General features: G+C 47.3%; 2 protein-coding genes and 1 long non-coding RNA gene across 6 annotated transcripts; 2 read left to right on the forward strand and 1 right to left on the reverse strand.

Moving 5' to 3' along the window:
• Positions 1-7: 7 nt before the first annotated feature.
• On the forward strand, positions 8-5,768 carry LOC148687001 (uncharacterized). The gene is made up of 2 exons (XR_015948478.1): positions 8-2,729; positions 4,830-5,768. It is a non-coding gene; the product is annotated as an uncharacterized LOC148687001 (long non-coding RNA).
• On the reverse strand, positions 5,297-20,619 carry LOC148687002 (uncharacterized). 4 transcript variants are annotated; one of them, XM_088663356.1, is made up of 2 exons: positions 20,598-20,619; positions 5,297-8,927 (listed from the first exon to the last, which is right to left on the reverse strand). In XM_088663356.1, exon 2 carries the CDS (start codon positions 8,915-8,917, stop codon positions 7,871-7,873), a length of 1,047 nt encoding a protein of 348 aa, XP_088519482.1. In that variant the 5' UTR covers positions 8,918-8,927; positions 20,598-20,619; the 3' UTR covers positions 5,297-7,870. The 4 variants fall into 4 exon arrangements, with proteins under 4 accessions (XP_088519482.1, XP_088519481.1, XP_088519480.1 ...); XM_088663355.1 differs by lacking the exon at positions 20,598-20,619 and adding an exon at positions 11,681-12,103; XM_088663354.1 differs by lacking the exon at positions 20,598-20,619 and adding an exon at positions 11,621-12,103 and having other exon boundaries at positions 5,297-8,924.
• Positions 20,114-23,140, forward strand: LOC148687003 (uncharacterized). Its single transcript, XM_088663369.1, has 2 exons — positions 20,114-21,158; positions 23,006-23,140. Exon 1 carries the CDS (start codon positions 20,163-20,165, stop codon positions 21,141-21,143), a length of 981 nt encoding a protein of 326 aa, XP_088519495.1. The 5' UTR covers positions 20,114-20,162; the 3' UTR covers positions 21,144-21,158; positions 23,006-23,140.
• The last annotated feature ends 815 nt before the right edge of the window (positions 23,141-23,955 follow it).

The following is a 23,955-nucleotide window of genomic DNA, read 5'->3' on the forward strand; positions in this document are numbered from 1 at the left end:
TTTCAGCGCTCGCCTTGGGGTCTTTGGAGCGGGGAGGGGGGGTCCCACACGGGGGCAGGACGGAATTTTTGGGAGGGAAACGGCAGGATATTAGGCTTCCAAGGACGGTTTGAAGAGACCTGCTGGGAAGCGCCATGTTGCGTTACGGACCAGGGAGGCCCGGGAAGCTGAGCTGGGCGCGGAAGGGCTTTTCCACGCAGCCCGGCCGCCCCCGCAAGATGGCCTCGTGCGCCGGCGGGATGAGACGTGGACGCGCCTGCAAGGGAACCCAATCGCGCGGTGCATTTTCGTGCTGCGACTGAGAGGCTGGAGGGTTTTTCTTTTTTCCTTTTCTTTTTTTAAGGCCATCGGAGCCGGTTAAGCTTGCCTCTGAGAAGCACTCTTAGGATTGAACTGCGCGTTGAGCCTGCTCCGGGCAATCGGCGGCTGAGGCTTATCATAGGATCGGTGCTCTGGAGTCCACGAGCAAAGCTGGTCTGGTTTGGTTTGGTTTGGCTATCTCCCTTTTCAGCATAAAGAATGCACCCAAAGTGACAAAAAAAGAGGGGGGAGAACACTATCCCGAATGGTAGAGACGGTTGCCTCTCGTCTTAGCCGAGTAAGATCTTCCATGAACACGGTCTTCCATGCTGCCCTTCCATTAAGCAAGGCAGCAGCTGGATAGATCAGTTGGAGTGTGACTCATTACATTCATTCATTCTCTCTCTCTATATAGGTTTCATCAACCTTGGCCCTCCAGATGTTTTTGGCCTGCAACTCCCATGATTCCTAGCTAGCAGGACCAGTGGCATAGCTGTCAAGTTTTCCCTTTTCTCGCAAGGAAGCCTATTCAGCATAAGGGAATTTCCCTTAAAGAAGGGGAGAACTCGACAGCCATGACCAGTGGTCAGGGATGATGAGAACTGTAGTCTCAAAACATATGGAGGGCCGAGGTTGAGGAAGCCTGCTCGCTCTCCCTCTCTCTGTATATATATATATAGAGAGAGAGAGAGAGAACATGAATTGAGACCTGCTGCTTCAGTCCACAAATGCCTCTCTGCTCTCAGCCTCCCGATCTTCACAATAACCAACCAGCTGCATATGAGAAACCTACAAGCAGGACAGCCCTCTTACTCCCCACAGCAACTGGTCTTCAGAGGCCTGCTGCCTGGGATCCTGGCAATTAGAACCCATTCCTAGTACCTGTTGATAGCCTTATCTTTCATGGCTTTGTCTAATCCTCTTTTTAAAGCTGTCCCAGTTGGCAGCCACCACTGCATCTTACTACAGTGAATTCCACTGCGCAGCTGTCTGCCCTGTGAAGAAGCACATGCTTCCATCAGCCCCGGATTTCATACCGTTCAGTTCCATTGGATGACCCTGAGTTATCAGAGGAAGAAGCCCATCTACTTCCTTGACATCACACATATTTTTATAACCCTCAGTCATATCCTCCCTTTATTTATTCCCTCTCCCCAATGTTGTAATATTTCTTTGTAGGGGAGTTGCTCCAGTCCCCTAATCATTTCGATTGTCATTCCTGCACCCTTTCCAACTGTACAATATCCTTTTATTGAGAAGCAGCGTTCAGAACTGTGCACAGTACAGTATTCCAAGTGTGGTGTTGCTATAAATGGTTTTTTATGTAATTTTTATCCTGGCTCAGTTACGGAAATCCCAAACCATAATCCAGGTGGTATTACTGCTAGCACTTAAGTGTCACTGCAAAGTGGTATTAGAGTTGTGCCTTGGTTTGCAACCATTTTGGATTACAACCGTTTTGGATTACAACCACGTCAAACCCTGAAGTGTGTGTCCCTTTTTTGGGATTACAACCCTTTTTTCTTTTTCTTCTTTTCTTTTTTGAGGCCCTATTGGCGAAAGTGCGCCTTGGGTTACAACCCGTTTTGGTTTACAACCAGACCTCTGGAACGGATTGTATATTTTATTAGTGTGGGTTTTTTTAAAAAAAAAATGTTTTGTGGGACACTTTGGAGGTGGGATTAAAATATCATCTCGGTTGGCCTGTTGCATGCTTTGCCTTCCCAACCAATCACCCTAATAGCACAAGTGCCTTGAATGAAATAAATGGAGAAAGATGGTTTAAGTTATGGCCAATATGAGCGAAGCTTTGTTCAGAGCTCTGGCATCATGACTCAGCCCATAAGAGGGAGAAGTCCTAGGTGGGTTGTAAGAAAAGTCACACAGGAGATACACCCTGTGGGTGTCTTTAGCGTGGGAGAAGCTTCCCTGTCAGTTCAGCTCTGAGAACCCACAAGGGAGAAAGAGACACCATGGGTGCTCTCTATGTGGGAGACTATAAGAACATAAGAAGTTGGTCGGTTGGCATCTGTCTGTCTTGGGAGACAATGGAGACCCTTCTGGAAACCGCAGAAGGAGAAAGGGCTGTTGCGCTCAGGCCTTTTTTGCAGGCTTCCCACGGGCATCTGGTTGGCCACTGTGAGAACAGGGAGCTGGACTAGATGGGTCATTGGCCTGATCCAGCAGGACCTTTCTTAATATTCTTGTGCTCTTTTTTTTGTTGGGGAACAGGTTCCCCATCCCTGAGAGAAGAGGAAGACCTTGGACAAGAAAAGAGCAGCCTTTCAGGACCCTGGACAGGTCATTGGGTGCAGAGACTACAGTACTTGTCTGATAGCATTGCACACCCAACTGATTGCAGCACTGCCAGTTCCTGGGAAAGTGGGGAGCTTCAAGCGGCAACCTCTGAGGCTGGAGCCAAAGATTGGGTCAGTTCTGAGCTGGTCTCTCGCCCTGTGCCTACAAACAAGCATTGCAGAACACAAAGTCTCTGGGCATTGAGGGTTCTGGTGTCTTGGCAGAACCTGGAGGCTCCGCCTTTTGGGGTCCTGCCTGGTTCAACTCCGAGTTGTCAGACTCAAAGTTGGGACCATAGCTGCCAAGTCTTCCATTTTTTGCGGGAAACCCCCGTATTTTGTTACCATTTCCCGCTGTTATCCCGAATGATATTTATATCCCGTAAATTCCCCCGGATTTGGAATGCAGCTCCTGCCGGCGGCCATGTCTGAAGCGACTTCTGGTGCCCAGACATGCAGACACGGGCAGCCCGGCACTGGAAGTCACTTCTGCGCATGTCTGGACATGCGTAGAAGCGACGTCCGCTGCTGCGCCGCTGCTGATCCCAGATTTTTCAATCCGGGAGTTGGCAGCTATGGTTGGGACCTGGGTCCAGCAACCTCTGTAGCTGCCTCTCCTGACCTGGTTGGCCATATCTGGATCCTTGCACCTAGAAGATAGGAAGCTGCCATATACCAAATGGGTTGGGAGAATGCTTCTTCTTCTGACTTCGGTTTGATCTGTTGCAATGGATCAGGGCATCAGTCTCGCTTCCATTGTAGTAGAAAACCAGTCCCTCTGTAGCCCTGACCCTGTTTGTGGCACACAAGGCAACAACAGGCTTCCTGATTTCAGAGACTAGAAGGGGACTTGCATTGATAACCCCTCTGTCAACCAGGAAAACCCGTTAAATCAGTTTCCTTAGGGATGAGTGTGCCTCCAAACAAGCACTGCTGGCCTTCGTAGGCTTCATTTCAGACACTTTGTTGTTGTTTAGTCGTTTAGTCGTGCCCAACTCTTCGTGACCCCATGGACCATAGCACGCCAGGCACTCCTGTCTTGACACTTAGGGATTTGTAAAAGAAAGCTTGTTCCCTTCCCTGCATGTAGAAATTTGCCCCACATGTAGGCAAGATGATAATATTGAAGCCCATCTGGAAGGAATATTACAAACACATGCACCCCAGGCGTATACATTTGCTCTCCACTCTACCATATCCATATTTCACATGTATAAACCCCTTTCAGGTTGTTTTTTAAACAATCAAGCAGTGTATAAATGTTATGAAACAAAATGCACGGCATGGCAAGACCTTGCCAATCACATTGTAGGTAGAAATTTTGCAGTCTTTCTCTATTTCCTAGGAGTGACATAACTCCAGTGTTTATTTTTCCTTGTAGACTAGAGTCTCTCATTTCTTTAGGCTAGGAAGGTGAATGTGTTAAGCTATTGGTTTAAATGCACTTGTGACCTCATAAAAAAATTCCTTCAGTAGCACCTTAAAGACCAACTAAGTTTTTATTTTGGTATGAGCTTTCGTGTGCATGCACACTTCTTCAGATACCTGAAGTGTGCATGCACACGAAAGCTCATACCAAAATAAAAACTTAGTTGGTCTTTAAGGTGCTACTGAAGGAATTTTTTTTATTTTGCTTTGACTCAGACCAACACGGCTACCTACTTGTGACCTCATGTTTATGCTGCACCATATTATCCAGCTGATGGTTAATTTCTTTGTTGTTTTATAATAAATGGGTGCTTCTCTTGGCTACCCAAAGAAACCTTTGATGTGGTCTGAATCTACTGTTTAAACATTTTCTGAACAACCCTCAATGTGAGTCCTGCATAAGTTTCTATCTCGTTTTTCAGGGATGTGGGCGAAGGGCACACACGCTCCTAGAACTGTAGCGCAGGTTGGATCATTGATCTATTCAGTTCAGTACTGTATTGTCTGCACTGACTGGCAGCAGCTCTCCAGGGTTTCAGGCAGAAACCTCTCCTGGCCCTAGCTAGAAATGAAAGGGATTGGACCCTTGTATTGCCTGCATGCAAAGCAGACGCTCTGCCATTGAGCTGGTGCAGTGATGGCCACCAAGATGGAATCTACACGCATATATTTAAAAAACACTGTGAAAATGCCTTTTAAAAAGGTTTTGAAAAATACATTGAATTTTGCATAGCTCACTGTCGCCATCTAGTGTCACATTTGTATATTGCACTTTACAGCACATTTTAAACGTTTTGTTTGCAGCTGTGTAGATGAGTCCCAAGTTGCAGGACTTCCAGAGAAGGAAGAGGAGGAGGAAGAAGAAGAGGAGGAGAGAAAGAGAGAGAGAGAGAGAGAGAATTGGACATGTCTATGCGTGGCTACTAGCCATGACAATGGCTACCTCCAGGATCAGAGGCAGCAAACTTTGAATGCCAGCTGCTGGGGAGTCACAGCAGGAGGGGGCTACTATGCTCTTGCCCTGCTTATGGGTTTCCTGAAGGCTTCTGATTGGTCACTGCAGGAAGCAGGATGCTGGGCTAGCTGGGCTTTCAGCATGATGGAGCAGGGCTCTTCTTACAGGTACTTCCTTTCTCACTTTCTCATGAACTGTGAAGCACAGCACAAACCTCCCACTTCAAATCTGGCAACGCTTTGTAGGTTTCATCCAGATCCATGGATTTGCATTCCCCCAGCCTTGCTCAGAAGATTATGAGAATCAAAGCACACTATAAAGCACTGCATTTGTTTATTGAATGATCATACAATTTATGGTTATTTGCGACCCTTGTAAATGTTGCAAAACTCACAGCTTGCATGGCTTTTTAAAACTTAAATCTTCCAAAAAAAATGTAAGGAGTCCAGTCACATTTATCTCCCCACAAACGAAGAAGGAAGGCATAAAAACTGAAAGGGAAAACACACATACACACACAAAAAAACCACCCACACTCCAAACTGATAACATTCCTAAACAGTGTGAATGAGAACCATCACTTTAGAGAACCTGAACATATTGTATATGTTCATATTGTATATGTTCATATTGTATACAAAATATTGTATATTCTGTTCTGCTTCAGAGTGGAGTTTCATTAGTTCATTTTCTTCTAAAGTAACGGGTGCAAGAAAATATGTGCTTCAATCATTTTCATCAGTGCTCCACAGGAATGGAAACAGTTAAATTAAATGCTTTTGCACTAACTAACGTTGCTGCTGGTTTGTTTGTTCCATCCTTTAGCATCAGCATAGCAGGCAGAAGTTCAGCAGATGCTGCTTTTCCAACATGGAGATGACACAAGCTGCATGCTTTGTCTGTGATGCATTTGTTAAAGGCACTGCAGAAAGATAATGATCCTATTACTTCGACAAACATCTCTTTAATTGTTCATCTTTCACTGCTCACAGTAAGAGAAACCTACCAGTTCTCCACATAATATACTCTACATCCCCAAAGCCTCTGCAATTCCTACGGTCATCCCATCTGTATTTGCTTCGGCAAGGTCTAGGGAAGTTACTTCAGTGTAAGTGGGATTGGCATCAGGTGGCATACAGGTCCTTATCAATGCCAATGGATCAACAACAAGATGCAAGGGACAAAATGCCTGTCATTTCTGCCCTTCACCAAAGCTCTCTGCAAGCCACTTTGTTTCCAGGCCAAACTCAAGGTGCTGATGATAGTGTTTGCACTCCTAAATGGCTCAAGCCCCAAATACCTGAAAGAATCATAGAATCGTAGAGTTGGAAGAGACCACAGGGGCCATCCAGTCCAACCCCCTGCCAAGCAGGAAACACCATTAAAGCATTCCTGACATATGCCTGTCAAGCCTCTGCTTAAAGACCTCCAAAGAAGGAGACTCCACCACACTCCTTGGTAGCAAATTCCACTACCGAACAGCTCTTACTTTCAGGAAGTTCTTCCTAATGTTTAGGTGGAATCTTCTTTCTTGTAGTTAGTATGAATCCATTGCTCCATGTCCGCTTCTCTGGAGCAATAGAATCAAATAGAATAGAAAGACCGCCTTCTCCCCTACAGACCCTGGGTGTTAAGAACAGCAGACTCACAGAATCGTAGAGCTGCAAGGGATACCAAGCGTCATCCTGCTCCAACCCCCTGCAATGCAAGGAATCTCAACTAAAGCATCCCTGACAGATGGCCATCCACCACCTCCCGAGGAAGACTGTTCCACTGTCAAACAGTTCTTAAGTGTCAGAAAGCTTTTCCTGATGTTTAGTCAGAATCTCCTTTCTTGTAACTCACTCCCTAGAGATGGAATTTAGAATTGCAACCCAAAGAAGGTGAGGTTAGAGAGGACGGACAGCTATACTGCTCCTGGATATAGCAAGCTGGTTTTTGATCTGGAAGAGGCGATCCCAAACTGTGGTCTGTGGACCACGAGTGATCCACACGCTTCATTCAGGTGGTCTGCAGCATGTCAACATTCAACATTTGCTGTAATTTTTAGCTGTATTTTTTTATTGTGTCTTTTATTTCTAACATTGTATATTATTGCGTTCAAATTGCAATTCAACCGAAGCAATGGAAATGCAATGGAAAAACCATTTGGCGTTTAGCACAGCACAATTGCTACAACAGGCAGAAGAAAATCAGTAGATGGTCAACCAAGACCCTAAGCAATTTTCAGGAGGTCGGCAAGGAAGTGCAGGGGCAGGTTTGGGAACCCCTGATGTACAAAGACCCCTGTCCTTCAGCTTCTGTCTTTGCTTGTTGTATAGAGTTTGGCAAATCCTTCTTTCTTAGCCTAAACTGGGAAAGCGACTTGCTAGTAACAGTCAAGAGCGTTTGCACCAGGGATTGTTCAAACCCAGCTTATCATATGAAACGGTGCAATCGAGGTGCATTGGAATACCCCAGAGGAAGGAAGACTATAGAGTTCTCATCATGAGAGTGTCCATTTCAAGTTCACCTCCTAGGATAAAGCAAGACATTCCGTGGATTCTCAGGAAGACCATTAAGAGTATCTCACGCCTTACAGTCTAAGAGGATAAAACTTATGAGCTGGTAGGTTCACAAGCACAGGTTTTCTGCAGGGATACAGTTGCCCAAAAACTGTTGTTCCAAAAGCAACAGCAATTAGATTAACCATCTTCATACAACAAGGTTAACAGCAGCAGCAGATCAAATTCTGGGAAAATCTTGGATTCTTTTAGAGACATCCCTGGTGCAGGATGGTACAACAAAGGCTACAGCAATAGACAGGAAAATGTCCACCAGCTAGACTCTCTCCTCGCCAAATGCCAGTGATGGCAATGAACCTAACTTTCCATTTCAGAACGGAAGACTTTTATTTTATAAGCACCTGCCTGGCATCCCTCTGCCCAGTATGAATTTTCTGGTGCCTTGTAAGATGTGAATTCCGATTGAAGCTCTTCCCACATTCGTGACACTCGTAAGGTTTTTCTCCTGTGTGGATTCTCTGGTGTTTAGTTAGACACGAGCTCTGGCGGAAGCTCTTCCCACACTCCAAGCAGGTGTATGGCTTCTCACCTGTGTGGATTCTCTGGTGCAGAATGAAGTCCGAGATCCCCCGATAGTTCTTCCCACACACGGCGCACAGGTAAGGTTTCTCCCCCGTGTGGATTCTCTTGTGGACGACCAAGTGAGAGCTCTGCGTGAAACACTCGCCACACTCCCGGCAAATGTACGGTTTTTCCGCCGTGTGGATCCTCTGGTGCCTGATCAGGTGTGAGCTGACGAGGAAGCTCTTCTCACAGAAGGAGCATTCGTAAGGTTTCTCCCCCGTGTGAATCCGCTGGTGAGCCACGAGGTTGGAGCTGACGCTGAAGCCTTTCCCGCACACGGGGCATTTGTAGGGCTTCTCGCCCGTGTGAATTCTCTGATGTGCGATAAGCGTCGAGCTCTGGGAGAAGCTTTTCCCGCACTCGGGGCAGGTGTAAGGCTTCTCCCCTGCGTGGATCCTCCGGTGCTTCACGAGGGCAGAGCCGTCGCTGAAGCATTTCAGACACACACGGCAGACGTAGGGCTTTTCACCGGTGTGGGTCCTCCGATGCCTTATGAGAGGGGAACACCGCTTGAAACATTTCCCGCAATCGGGACAGTTGTAGGATTTCGCCGGCTGGGGGACCTTTTTCTTCTTCACTGCTCTCTTGCTGAGATCAAGGGCAGTCTCCTCGCGACGGGAGGACTTGCGCTTCCTCTTCTTCGGCTGGCACGCCTGCGGCAATTCAGGATCGCACTGAACTGCGCAGCCTTCCTCTTGATCCAGGCCTTGGGAAATGTTGGCGCCTGGTCTTTCCAGCAAAGCGTCTTGCAGAATCTCCTGCTCGGTTCTTTCCTGGAGAGATGTCTGCGCCTCGCTCTCACTCAGCATATTTCACCTGCTGGAAAAGAACAGATCCCCATGTCTGAGGTTTTACTCCAGATCACTTGTCCTTCATCCATTTCAGGCCCATGACACACCTTTGACCAGGGGCATTGTTTAGGGTGACCCAGGGAGCCTGAAAGTCCCAGAGGGTCTTTTGCCCCAGACCCCAGAACTACTGCCCCCCCTTCCCATCTTCATTTAAACTTTTGTTTACAAGGTGTTCAGAACCACCAGAAAACACAGTGCTATTAAGTGCCATTATCATTTGTCCAGAGGTATCTATGCATAAGCATACAATAAACATTTTCCACCCATTTCTGCCACGTGCTGTACGCCGAGTCCTTTTAGTGCCTAGCAATTCAACATGCTAAACAGAACCCCAGCTATGGCTATGCTCTGCCTCCACAGTCAGAGACAGTAATGGTTCTGAATACGAAATAGCAGGAAGGGAGAGGGTCCTATGTGGCTTAGGACCCTCGTACCTACGGGACCACCTCTCCTGGTATGCCCCGTGGAGGACCTTAAGGTCCACAAATAACAACATTTTGGAGATCCCGAGCCATAAGGTGGCTAGACTGGTCTCAACTAGGGCCAGGGCCTTTTCAGTACTGGCCCCAACTTGGTGTAACGCTCTCTCACAGGAGACCAGGGTCCTGCAGGATTTGACATCTTTTCGCAGTGCCTGCAAGACGGAGCTGTTCCGCCTGGCCTTTGGGCTGGACTCAGTCTGACCCCTGTTTTCCTCCCATATGGTTTTGATTTGGGCTACTTTAAAATGAGACTGCATTTTAAAATTTAAACTGTATTTTAACCCGTATTTTAATTAATTGTTTTTCTTTCTTTTACATCTTATTGTCATTTTACTGGTGTCAGCCGCCCTGAGCCCGATTTTGACTGGGGAGGGTGGGGTATAAATAAAAATTTATTATTTATTATTATTATGCTCAGGTCCACAAAGGTGTATGTTTGGCCAGAGTGAACACAGGAAGCTAGACTAGACGGGCCACTGGCACTCTTGTTATGTTGATCCAGCTGTTTATTTGTTTTTAACCCGGTCAGTGTACAAGTTCCCTCTTTTTCTTACTCTCCCTATTAATTCTAAGGACATAGTTACAGTTCAGGCATATTAGTTTTACATCCAATCCAGGTTCTCCATAAGCAAATGCTACAAAACTGAGGCTGGGTGAGGGTGGAGATGGAAATCTCTTGCAGAATTTTTATAATATTCTAAATCGTACTGTGTCATCAATATGCATGGTGCTTCACAAAGCACAAGCAAGTAAGATCCCCTGCCTGGAGGAGCCCACAATTTGAAATTCAACCTAGAGGAAACAGCAGAGAGAAAGGGAGGGAGGAGTTATAAACCGGGGAAATAGTGGCATAATGGGTCAGGGCGTCTGGCTGTTAACCAGAAGGTTGGTGGCCGCTGGGGCAGCTGTGGGCAAAAGATCTCTGCATTGCAGGGGGTTGGACTAGATGACCCTTGGGGGTCCCTTCCAACTCTACAATGCTAGGATTCTAGGCATTCGTTTGTGTCATGCATATTTAGGCTCAGGCGTAAGGAAAGCCAAGTTCAACCCCTCCAGCTCCATCACAAAGCTGTCTCAGCCTAAGCTTCCTCACAGGGTTGTTGTTGAGGACAAAATGAGGAGAGAACATAAAGTCACCTTATGTTGAGTGAGACCGGCTAGCTCCATAAAGCTCATTAGTGTCTACTCTGACTGGCAGTGACTCTTCCGGACCTTCCTGGAGATGTCAGGGGCTGAACCTGGCTGGGGACCTTCTACCTGAAAAGCAGGGGTCCTGCCCACTGAGTGACAGCCCTTTCTCACATATGGCACTTTGAGCTCCTTGGAAGAAAGGGAGGCTAGAAATGTGACAAACAAGGGAAGTGTCCCAATATCTCAGCCGGGATAGCTCAGCCGGGATAGCTCAGTTGGCCAGAGCGTGGTGCTGATAATGCCAAGGTTGCAGGTTCAATCCCCATGTGGGACAGCTGCATATTGCAGGGGGTTGGACTAGATGATCCTCGGGTCCCTTCCAACTCTATATAATTCTATGGCTTTTCTCACACTGCCAGGAAGGCAGGCTGCAGCTGGCAAAACTCCTTTTCCTTCTCTACATCTGTTCACCCCACAGAATGTTCCTTAGTGAATGGCTGGGGGGGGGGAGAGAGAAGGGGACTTTTGCACCTTTAACAGCAGCGCAGAAAAGGCAATTGCAGCAGCTGTAGCCATGTCATCTGCTGACATTCCCTCCGCTACACAACTGTTAAAGGTGCAGGAGCCCCTTTCCTGCGTCTCCTCGCCCCGAGATCCCTGCCCTGAAGCGACCTGCTACTCGTACCCATGGACTGGCACCCCCCTGTCCCTCTCCGCCCAATTCCTCCTTTGTCCGTTCATTCCCCACAAGTGGTGCAGCGAGCGGTCTGCTTCAAGAAGTACGGGAGCGAGCGGCGGAGCCGGTCGATTCCTTGACTGGAAGACCATCGCGACGAGACCCCCCACCCCCAGCCCATCCGGCTGCAGCGCGTTTCCCAAAGAATGGTGCGGCGAGAATCACGAGCCCAACCTGCCCGGGATCCCTCGCCTCCCTCCTCCACTCCTCGAGTGCCGGGAGATGCCCGCCCCGTCGCACCCCACCCCCACCCCCACTACCCCAGGATGCAACGAGTTCGGGGAAAAAAGAAGAAAAGCGTTTTTTCCTTGCCTTGGGTGGGGGTGGGGGTGGGACCCTCGCCAAGTCTCCCTCTTCTCCTGCCGCATTTACCGCGAATGTCGCTCCAGCTGCTCAGGGGTTAAAGAGCCGTAGATCTCCCCCCCCCCCGCGGGGATGTGGGAGGAAGGAGGAGAGAGAGAGCCAGTCTCCCGATCTCCCTCGGGCTCTGGAAAGCCAGGGATGGAGGATGGGGGGGGGGGAAGCAGCTGAGCAGATGAGGAGCCAAGGGGTCCTTTTGGAAGGAGAGGGATATTGTTTTGGCCCCTCTCCAAAAGCGGCCCCAGCGCTGGGTCACTTGAGCGCACCCGGCCGTGCGCCTTGCGCGCAACCTCGCCAGCAGCGCCTCGGGAGCCCAGCAGCCTCGATCCGCTCCTCGCCCCTCTCTCGCCCCCGCGTCGTTCGCTCCCGCAGCGGCTCCTCCCACTCGGGCGCTGGGCTCCTGCCCCTTCCTGCCGGCTGTCCATTCCCGATTGCAACCCGGCCAAGCTCCTCGTCTTTCCGAGCCGAGAGAAAGAGGAGGAGGACACCTTGGCGCGCGCCCCGAAGAGGGCGCACCAACTTTGGGCGCACGTGCGCCTTTAAGAAAACGAACCCCCCCACCCCCCCAGCCTGTATTAACGCACAAAGCCAGGCTCTCACCCCCACCCCCAGCAAATGACGCAGGGAGCCGTGTAGGAAAAGCTTTCCACGTTAGGATAATTTTCTCTCTGCGTGTGTGAGAGAGTCCGGCTCGGCAAGAAAGTTGCAACCGCATGAGTGCCTTTTGGGTCATTCAATCTAAAGAGACCAGATCTTTGGACATGAACAGAGGCTGCTAGACAAGCATTATTTGTGGGGATGTGTGTGCTCTGTTATTCTTGGTAATTTTAATGTCCCGTCTTTCCCCCAGACTAGGTTAACACGGATAAAATACAAATAGCCAAAAAGCATTAGAATCGTAAAGTTGGGAGGGATCCCAAGGGTCATCTAGTCCAACCCCCTGAAATGCAGGAATCTCAACTGAAGCATCCATGACAGATGGCCATCCAACCTCTGCTCCAAGGAAGGAGAGTCCACCACCTCCAAAGGGAGTCTGTTCCACTGTCGACCCAGAAAGTTATTCCATAATGTTAAACCATAATCTCTTCTTGTAAACTCTAACAGAATTAAATTTAACAGAATTAAAGCAACTCTCTGGAAATGCAGATAATGAAAACAGTGAGGTGTTAAAAGTTCTTTCCTTTAAAAGCTGTCAGTTCCCAAAGGCCTGTTGGAACAAAGCAGTCTGCGCCTTCCAGTGGAAGAACAAAAAGGGAGTCAGTCTAGTTTCTTTAGGGAAGGACTTCCAAAGCCTGGGAGCAGCCACCAAGAAGGCTCTGTCCTGCATGTCTGTGAGGATGATGGTGGTGATGATGATGATTATCCTTATTATTATTAATTTATTTATTTATACCCTGCCCATCTGGCCGGGTTCCCCCAGCCACTCTGGGCGGCTTCCAACAAAATATTAAAATACAGAAATCCACCAAACATTAAAAGCTTCCCTAAACAGGGCTGCTCCCCTGCAGATGGGCCTCCCCTGCAGATTTCAGAGACTGAGCAGCTTTGTATGGGAGAATATGGTATTTCATGCAGCCTGGGCCTGCCCTATGCCTTCCAGCCTTGGAATTCCTGTTATGGAGCAAGGAGTTGGGATAGAGGTTGTACAAGACACACTTCCAGTTTGATAATGTGGTGGTGTCTGTTCTTCGAGGGCCAGAGTTTCCATATCTCAGAATATAGGGTCTCTTTCTTTCTTTCTTTCTTTCTTTCTCTTTCTTTCTTTCTTTCTTTCTTTCTTTCTTTCTTTCTTTCTTTCTTTCTTTCTTTCTTTCTTTCTAAACTGCCCTCCAACCAAATGTATCCAAGGGGCATGCACACAAAAAAACAAGAACAATAAAATAAATTGGTAGAGAAAGCTGTGATAAAAGAGGAGGAGTTTGGATTTGATATCCCGCTTTATCACTACCCGAAGGAGTCTCAAAGCGGCTAACATTCTCCTTTCCCTTCCTCCCCCACAACAAACACTCTGTGAGGTGAGTGGGGCTGAGAGACTTCAGAGAAGTGTGACTAGCCCAAGGTCACCCAGCAGCTGCATGTGGAGGAGCGGGGAATCGAACCCGGTTCCCCAGATTATGAGTCTAACGCTCTTAACCACTACACCACACTGTCAGTCAGTAGAGCATGAGACACTTAATCTCAGGGTTGTGGGTTCGAGACACACATTGGACAAAAGATTCATTGCAAAATGTTGGAGTAAATGACCTTCTTGGTCCCTTCCAACTCTACAATTCTGTGATCCAGTGATTTGGGGGGGGGAATACTTGCAAGGGTTGCTCCTCCCCTATGTCTCAGTCAGGATGTTAAGATCTGCATATGGGATTTCTCCCTGGGTATATGGGTGTACATTCTTATATATGGCTAGCGAAGTTTTTCCTGGCATGAGACAAAGGTGAAGGGAGAGGGGACTTCACTTGCTTGATGTTGCAGCCCTGTGCCCACTTACCTGGGAGTAAGCCCCATTGAACTCGGTGGGACTTACTTCTGAGTAGACATACATGGGATTGCACTGTACATCCTGCGTATCTTAAATATTTCAGGGGGGGGGTCATTTTAACAGGTGACAGCTCCTAACCTATTGCAGGTACCATTAAGCAGGCACCTCTAACCCCATTAATTAATTAATTAATTATACCCTGCCCATCTGGCTCGATTTCCCCAGCCACTCTGGGTGGCTTCCATCAGAAAAATAAAACACAATGATCTATTAAACATTAAAAGCCTCCCTAAACAGGGCTGCCTTCAGGTGTCCTCTAAAAGTCTGGTAGTTGTTTTTCTCTTTGACGTCTGATGGGAGGACGTTCCACAGGGCGGGCGCCACTACCGAGAAGGCCCTCTGTCTTAGTTCCCTGCAACTTGGCTTCTCGCAATGAGGGAACCGCCAGAAGGCCCTCGGTACTGGACCTCAGTGTCTGGGCAGAACGATGGAGGTGGAGACGCTCCATAAAGCCCTCTGTCGAGTCACCCAAGTTTTTCATCTCCTCCCCCCAAAAATGGGGGGGGGCTTTCTTCTTACTCTCACCCTTCTTTTTTGATGCTTCTGTGTAAAAGTAAAAAAATGGAAATCTACCCAGCTTAAAATCTTGTTTTATTTTATTTTTTAAAACCTTGCATTTTTATCCTCTGCACACACATAGAGGGGGTTTTCTCCAGGTCAGCAGTGCAGGTATCCGAACCCCCCACCCTCATCAACAATCTGTCCATCACGCTTTGCACTCTTTCATTTCTGTCCCTTTACTTTAAGAAATTTCTGCAGAACTGATGCAGCTAATGGAAAAGCCTTCCTGCGAGGAAAACCTTTTATCACCACCTGCCAGCCGACAACCCCACCCTAGAAGGTCTATAAAACTCACTCCATCCCACTGTTAGGCCTCTTCTAGAAGACCCTGAGCTAGAAGAGAAGCCAGCAGAAAACAGTAGTGGCTATAGAGAGGGGGAAATCAGACTGAGGTGAGTGAGATATTATTACCTGCTCCTTATTTAAGAGCCTCTGAAAGGAGGTGCTGTTTTCTAACTTTGCCTATTGTTGCTGATGCTCTGAATGAATCGTTCCTTCTGCACGTTTTCCTAAGGGAACCCAAAGACAAACTGGGAGTTTCTTTGCTTGCTTCAAACCATTTTGAATATTGCGTTTCAATTGTTGTGACCTGCGAAGGACAGGTGATAAAAATAGTAGCTTATCTTAACGCTTTCTCCTCTGGGTCCTGTGTTCCATGGCTGCTTCATTCTTAAGGCACTGCGATTTGGTGTGTGTGTGACGCCCCCCCCCCCTTCCTGCACTCTGAATTTTTATCATAAAGGCCTTGACTTTTCTGCTTCAGGAATGCAGGAAGTTATTTTCTACTGAGTCAGATCCCTGGTCCATCTGCAGCTCTCCAGGATTTCAGACGGGGCCCTCTCCCTTAGTCCTACTTGGAGATGCTGGGGGTTGAAACTGGAATATTCTGCATGTAAAAAAAAACCAAACAGATGCCCGTCCACTGAATTATGGCCCATCCCTTTAAAGCAGGGGAGGGTAACTTTTTTTGAAGGTTGGGGCAGTATTAGCAGAAGGCAAAGCGATAGTGAGGTACATATGCCAGTAGTGGAGAGGGACACCCCTTTTTTTTTCTCTCTCTCTCTTCATTATTTGTAACGCACACACAAAGCTTATGCCCCTACCCGTCTATTCTAGCATGCAAATGCCCCCATACACTCCCATGTAAGTGTGCACGATCTTTATTCATAATTTCATTCGTTCTCGTTCACCCTTTTCCAAACTGCCCCTTTGTTCAGCTTGCAAACTGATTTGTTTGCCACAACGTTTGTGGGGAGGTTTGATAGCTCGCTTTCCTGTGTGTTTTCCTATTGCTTGCTTTCCCTATTGCAAAAAAAAGTTCAGTTTTGAAAGGAAACGGCTTGGTTGCACAAGAGCGCTAAATCAACTTCTGTTGCCCGTCATCCACGGTTGGTCTTAAAGGGCTAGCAGCCTCCTACACGACAAAGTGACTGCTCTCTGCTCCTCACTTGCCCCCTGCTCAGGTGGGGAGAGCAACACTCATCAGCAGAGAAGCGCTGGTGGTAGATGGGGCTTGGGGGCGCTTGGGGGTAAAGCAAATCTTTCCCATTCTGGTTCAAAGGGGCTCCTGTGCTTTTAACAGCTTGGCCTCGATAGCAGAAATGCTTCCTGCAATCTACAGAGCGGGAAGGCGATGTTATGCTTCGATCCTGCTTGCAGATTTTCCTTAGGAATCTGGTTAGCGGTTTTGAGAACAGGACGCTGGAATAGATGGGCCAAAGACCTGATCCAGCAGGGCTCTTAAGTTATTGGTAAACGTGAAAAGTGCTTGTTTCCAACAGACAATGCCTTGCCCCCCAACTCTAGATTGTTGTTGTTTAGTCGTTTAGTCATGTCCGACTCTTCGTGACCCCATGGACCAGAGCACGCCAGGCACTCCTGTCTTCCACTGCCTCCCGCAGTTTGGTCAAACTCATGTTCGTAGCTTCGAGAACACTGTCCAGCCATCTTGTCCTCTGTCGTCCCCTTCTCCTAGTGCCCTTAATCTTTCCTAACATCAGGGTCTTTTCCAAGGATTCTTCTCTTCTCATGAGGTGGCCAAAGTATTGGAGCCTCAGCTTCAGGATCTGTCCTTCCAGTGAGCACTCAGGGCTGATTTCCTTCAAAATGGATAGGTTTGATCTTCTAGCAGTCCATGGGACTCTCAAGAGTCTCCTCCAGCACCATAATTCAAAAGCATCAATTCTTCGGCGATCAGCCTTCTTTATGGTCCAGCTCTCACTTCCATACATCACTACTGGGAAAACCATAGCTTTAACTATACGGACCTTCGTCGGCAAGGTGATGTCTCTGCTTTTTAAGATGCTGTCTAGGTTTGTCATTGCTTTTCTCCCAAGAAGCAGGCGTCTTTTAATTTCGTGACTGCTGTCACCATCTGCAGTGATCAAGGAGCCCAAGAAAGTAAAATCTCTCACTGCCTCCATTTCTTCCCCTTCTATTTGCCAGGAGGTGATGGGACCAGTGGCCATGATCTTGGTTTTTTTGATGTTGAGCTTCAGACCATATTTTGCGCTCTCCTCTTTCACCCTCATTAAAAGGTTCTTTAATTCCTCCTCGCTTTCTGCCATCAAGGTTGTGTCATCTGCATATCTGAGGTTGTTGATATTTCTTCCGGCAATCTTAAATTCCGGCTTGGGATTCAACTCTAGATAAATCTAGATAAATGGGGAGCCTAAATAAAAGGGGAAGACGTGTATGGGTTGGCATATGCACTTGTGGGGATTGGGACCCACAGAACTCATGGAAGCGATCTATTGGCTTCTTAAAGAGCTTCTCTTGCCCGTCACTTCTAATAAACTCCACAGTATTGTCGGAGAGAGAGGTTTGGGAGATTCTTACTCTCTTAGTGGAATTAGCACAATGGTGATTGCTCCAAACACATTAAAACTTGTTTAGATTTTTATCACCCTCACCCACCTTTAAACAAACGTTCCCCTCAAAAATATTTAGGCTAGAATAAATCACAGAAACTCAACTTTGGAAATACAAGTTACAGCAAACAAGTATCCACGCATTGGCAGTAAAATAAAGGTGGTGGTTCCAAATGACTTGGAAAGAACTTGGTTCCATTACAAAATGATCATGCAGTCTTTGCGTTAACAAAGATGCAGACTATAAAAATATTTTCTACAGTTTTCATTCACTTGCAGCTGGGAGCTTTGTAGCACCATTGAAGAAGGGCAGAGAGCCAGAAAGGTGCTTGGTGGGGGGAGCCTGCTAAGCTACACCCACTGGCACCTTGAGCTCAGGACTCAGGTTAACTTTTCCAGGAATGCAAGTGAGTCAGTCATTGTATATTACAACAAATATTGAAATAACCATGTGGTTATTTCACTAGCTCCTAATCTGCATGTATAGCTCACTGGGAGTACTTCTTTCTCCAAAGGTTTAGCTGAAGAGGAGAGGTAATTCCACATACGCATGGAATCATTCTGTTTAAGGTTGCAAAGGAAGCTGCCTTATACAGAATCAGCTGAGAGTTGTCTACACTGACCGGCAGGTGCCTCTCTAGGGCTTTGGATAGGGGACATTCCTAGCCCTATCAGGAGATGCTAGAGATTGAACCTGGAGTCCTTCCTCTCCCAGGTTCCTTGAAGACTGAAGCTGACAGTCTTTAAACACTTGTGCCTCTACCAATTACCAAATGGGTTGAAACCAAGGAGCTGAAACTTTCCCTTCCTTGATCAGTGTTGGAGAAGGCTTCACTTGATGGATTTCTATCTATTGGGAAGCTCCAGTAGGGGAAGAAGGCAATGCCTGCAATTTCCTCTCCTGTTCTCTGGTTCTTGAATTGCATACAGATTCCCTCTTCTTGTTTATCCACCCCCATTGTTCATCGCGGACACTGTTTTCCAGCACCAAGGGCCTTCTGACGGTTCCCTCACTGCAAGAAGTGAAGTTGCAGGGAACCAGGCAGAGGGCCTTCTCGGTGGTAGCACCTGTCCTGTGGAACGCCCTCCCATCAGATATCAAGGAGATGAGTAACTATTTAACCTTTAGAAGACATCTGAAGGCAGTCCTGTATAGGGAAGCTTTTTTTAAAAAAATGTTTTATTACGTTTTTATATGCATTGGAAGCCGTCCAGAGTGGCTGGGACAACCGTATCTGATGGGCAGGGTACAAATAAACTGTCGTTGCTGCTGTTATTTATTAATTTTTCACAAAGGAAAAAAGGAAGGAAACTTTGCAAATGTTGACATAAACCAGGTTACTATCACATACACAGCCCAACAAGACAACGACAAGAACCCACCAACAGCATACGAATCAATCTGGCTAACCTGATTCGAAAACACCCACCCACCCCACTCACACACGAAAACAAAGTTCACCACAGCCAACCACAAACAAGCAACCACACCCTGGGCAAACCCCAACTTCTCTCGCCACCAAAGGAACACAAGCGAATAGCACAAATGACGCTGACACAAAACCCCACACATACATTCAGCAAATTAGAAACATCACCTCCTGACCCCACCCCCCCTCGCCTTCCCCCCTCCACCTTTTCTTCCTAATGTAACCCTATAAGGCAGGCATCCCCAAACTGTGGCCCTCCAGATGTTTTTGGCCTACAACTCCCATGATCCCTAGCTAACAGGACCAGTGGTCAGGGATGATGGGAATTGCAGTCCAAAACATCTGGAGGGCCGAAGTTTGGGGATGCCCTGCCCTAATGTCTCAACAAATGAAACTGACCTATGGAAAAAATGTAACTTGAAAAAAGAGAGATTGTGGCGCATACCTTTGTAAACCAAGAAAACTTTAATAAACTTTAATGGCAAGAGAAAGTAATCGGTTACAATGATTTGGCTAAATTGACGAATTCGATAAGGGGTGGTTCAAATAAAAAATTTAATGATAATTGGGAAAAATTCGGAATATATTTAAAAGAACTTGGGTTTGAAACAAGTCTTTTGTGGAACTTCCAGGAGGAAAATTAATGGAAGCAGTAGGAAAGTAAATAATTTTGAAGTCAGGATGGAAGAGAAGGGGAAGTCGATTTATAGAGAAGATGTAAATACTGAATTGAAGATGTATAAGATAAGCTGACAAGACATCAGAGAAGATAGAATAAGTTTGGTTTGAATTTGAATGGTCATTTACCAATTTATTTATTTTTTTGTGTGTATATTTTAAGAGGCTGTTTTGTTTTATACTATGTTCAATTTTTATTTTAAAAATTAATAAAGTTTGTTTTTAAAAGTATAAAAAGAAAACTTTAATAAAATATTATATATAAAAAATAAATAAAACAGGTTACTATTTCAATTGTTTTGTTCTGTGAGACCTCTGGGTATAGGTCACTGTATAAATTCTAATAATTAATTAATTAATTAATTAATTAATTAATTAATTAATTGACTTCCCATCCTTCCCTATAATTTCAGTGAACAATGGAGCCCCCTAACACTGAAGCCAGAGGGCAGCCCAGCTACAAGGCAGAGGCGGAGGCTGCCATTCTTTCCATAGCCCAGCCAGCCGAGAAGAGCTACCAGTGCCTGGAATGTGGGAAGAGCTTCCGGCGGGGCCCAAGCCTCTTGACCCACCAGAGGATCCACACCGGCGAGAGGCCCTACCAGTGCCTGAACTGTGAGAAGTGCTTCACTCAGCAGTCGAGCCTCACCATTCACCTGAGAATCCACACAGGGGAGACCCCTTACCGCTGCCCTCAGTGCGGGAGGTGCTTCCGCCAGAGTTCGAACCTCCTCAAGCATAAGCAGCTCCACGCGGGGGTCAGGCCCCACCTGTGCTCGGAGTGCGGGAAATGCTTTGCCCAGCGCTCCAACCTCCTCATTCACCAGAGAATCCACACCGGCGAGATGCCTTACCTGTGCTCCGAGTGCGGGCAAACTTTCAGGCAGCACCGGAGCCTGCTCATCCACCAGCGGAGCCACGAGGGCGGCGCGGCCTACGGCTACGAGTGCCCCGAGTGTGGGAAGAGCTTCGCGCAGAGCTCCGACCTTGTGAAGCACCTGCGAGTCCACACCGGGGAGATGCCTTACAGCTGCCTCCACTGCGGGAAGAACTTCCGGTACGTCTCCAACCTCAACAGGCACCGGAGGACGCACACGGGCGAGAAGCCCCACGCTTGCCGCCAGTGCGGCGAGTGTTTCAGCCACCTGTCCAGCCGGAACACGCACGAGAGGACCCACACCGGCGAGAGGCCGTACGGCTGCCCCGAGTGTGGCAAGAAGTTCATTTCCAGCTCCAAGCTGGCCAGGCACCTGAGGATCCATGCCAAGAAGCCGCCTTTCCTCTGCAACGAGTGTGACAAAGGCTTCTTCCACCGCCTCGCCCTCAAAAGACATCTGGACCTCCACAAAGCAGCTGTTCCAAAAGGAAAGGGGAGTAAGAGAACCAGGAGACTTTGCTAAATGCCACCAACCCAGGTAACTTGGTGTGTGTGTATTTATACCACAAGCAGGGTGTTTTTTTAAAGTGGGCGCCATAAAAATGGTAGTAATAATAATTAATAATAAAAAATTATTAATTATAATCTGCCCATCTGGCTGGGTTTCCCCAGCCACTCTGGGCGGCTCCCAACAGAATATTAAAAAACATCAAACATTAAAAACTTCCCTAAACAGGGCTGCCTTCAGATGTCTTCTAAAAGTCAGATAGTTGTTTATTTCCTTGACATCTGATGGGAGGGCGTTCCACAGGGTGGGCGCCACTACCGAGAAGGCCCTCTGCCTGGTTCTAAGAGAACCCTGTTCTAAGAGAGCCCTCTGCCATTCTAAGAGAAAGAAGGAGGTGTTCATGGTGAGTTCGGCACCCTTTTTTCCTAGAAAAATAGCACTGTCTGCAATTAGAGAGGGCCCAGAGACCTTAACAGAGAATTTTTAACATCCTCCCTAATCTCCAGTCCCCTAGATTTTGAGGGAGGAACCACATTCCTTAGATCTAGCCTTATACTGATATGCTTGTAGTATACACAGAAGGGTTCATGGCAAACAGATGGTACATATAACAGGTTGTTTGCAAACCGAGCCTGTTGCGGCACAGTCACTGAATGCTGGATGTTGCCACATGGTTATTAAAAACATGATAAAACATCAAACATGAAAAACTTATCTTCTAAAAGTCAGGTGGTTGTTTATTTCCTTGACATCTGATGGGAGGGCATTCCACAGGGCGGGAATGGAACTGCCAGAAGGTCCTTGGAGCTGGACCTCAGTGTCCGGGCTGAACGATGTGGGTGGAGACGCTTCTTCGGGTATACTGGGCCGAGGCCGTTTAGGGCTTTAAAGGTCAACATCAGCCCCCTGAATTGTGCTCGGAAACGTACTGGGAGCCAGTGTAGCTTAATGCTTCCTCGACAGAAAGGGTGTGATCCAGGGGGTGGGGCTGCATCAGTCATGCAGTTGCAGGAGATTTGCTCCAATTTCTTTTTCTCATTTGTCATGTGCACTGGCTGGCTCTGCATTAGCAAGAGCAAAAGCTACAGAAGCATTTCCATTGTTGGCGATGTTGAGAATAGTTGCTTGGAACCCCAACTTCTTGTTCTACTTGACTTAGCAACTTTCCCACCTGATTATTATCAATCGGGCCCTAAATCCATAATCTGTATTACAGGTCACTCCAAAAGTTGGTGTGGGGAGATTTGCTAACGTGCACAGCTCTTAAAGGGGTAGGGTCAATGACTGTTTTTCACCATCATAACTGAATGGCTCTTCCTTGAGAGCCAGTGTGGTGTAGTGGTTAAGAGCGGTAGACTCATAATCTGGGGAACCGGGTTCGCGTCTCTGCTCCTCCACATGCAGCTGCTGGGTGACCTTGAGCTAGTCACACTTCTCTGAAGTCTCTCAGCCTCACTCACCTCACAGAGTGTTTGTTGTGGGGGAGGAAGGGAAAGGAGAATGTTAGCCGCTTTGAGACTCCTTCGGGTAGTGATAAAGCAGGATATCAAATCCAAACTCTCCTTCTTCTTCCTCTAGTTTAAAGAGGTGCCCAATGTGGCACCCTGTTGAAATGTTGTTGGGGCTATATCACCCCTGATCACTGGCCACAGCAGCCAGGGTTGATGGGAGTCGTAGTCCACATTTCAACACCGTATTGGCTGCTCCTGCTCTAGTCTGTCCTTGCCATCGGTACTGGGTTGGTTTTGTAAACTGAAGTTCCGCCATCTTTGTGGCTTGCTTGTGAGGTTCTGGAGGCATCTAAGCGGCTGTTCCAAAATGGAATGCTCAGCTAGAAAGATCCCGCTGTGCAATTGTTGCTCTTTATCTCTCAACAGAGTCTCTGAAGAATTGTCTTTGTGGGGACCCCGAAGTTGTTCTGGATTCTGCAGGTCTTCAGAGCCCCACTTGCAGTTTCTTTCAGCACTTGCTTGCTTGCAAAAATAAACACACCCCTGCCTCCTCCAGGTAGGAACTTGATGAGTTATTGAGGTCTATCCAGAATCCCTTTCTCCAGTTAACTCTTGGCATGTACTATTGTTGAAGGTGATTGGAAACAAAGGAGCTTCAGAGAGCTGGTGAATCAGGAATGGAAGCTTATCACGCAGGGCTGAGAAGCACCATCTACTAAAATTCGTTTCTCCTGTCCAACAGGCAAAAATTACAGATGTTTACTCCTCCTTTAATGCTGCTTGCCCTGTGGTTCTTTGAACTGACTTGGGCAAGTTGTGGTTGAATAAAAGGGACTATGGCATGGCTATAACCACTTGGTCTCAATGCCTCCCATGTAACTTGGATGCATTTTGGTGGCATTAACTTTCTGGTAATGTGTTTAGGACGTGGAACACATGCTTTCTACAACCTGTATAAGGAAAACCAGCAAGAACAAATTCTGGGGAGAGGCAATAGGATCTCTGTCTTTGTCTCTCCCTCCCCACCCTCAGGCACAAACACCCACTGCTGACTCCCTTGTCTACATCAGTGTCTACATCACCTTCTGTTCAGTGCTGGAAATTTCAACCTGTAGCCACAAACACAATTGCTCTGCTGCAAGGCTACTGTGAGTGACAGCAGGCTTAAAAAAAAAAACCACGATACCCAAGCAGGCTTGGGGATGGAAAAAAGAGAAACTTGTTACCTGGACTATGCTTTTCAATGAAAGCTGATTGGGGGGACAGTTCCGGACCGTGTAGGAGCTGCTCTAAAAAATGGGGAAATGGTGTACACCAAGAAGAGGGAAAGCGCTTTCCTCTCCTCCCCTTGTGCACACAATTTGTGTGTGTGTGTG

The sequence above is a fragment of the Zootoca vivipara genome, chromosome 2, assembly GCF_965207765.1.
Source record: "Zootoca vivipara chromosome 2, rZooViv2.hap1.1, whole genome shotgun sequence".
NCBI lineage: Eukaryota > Metazoa > Chordata > Lepidosauria > Squamata > Lacertidae > Zootoca > Zootoca vivipara.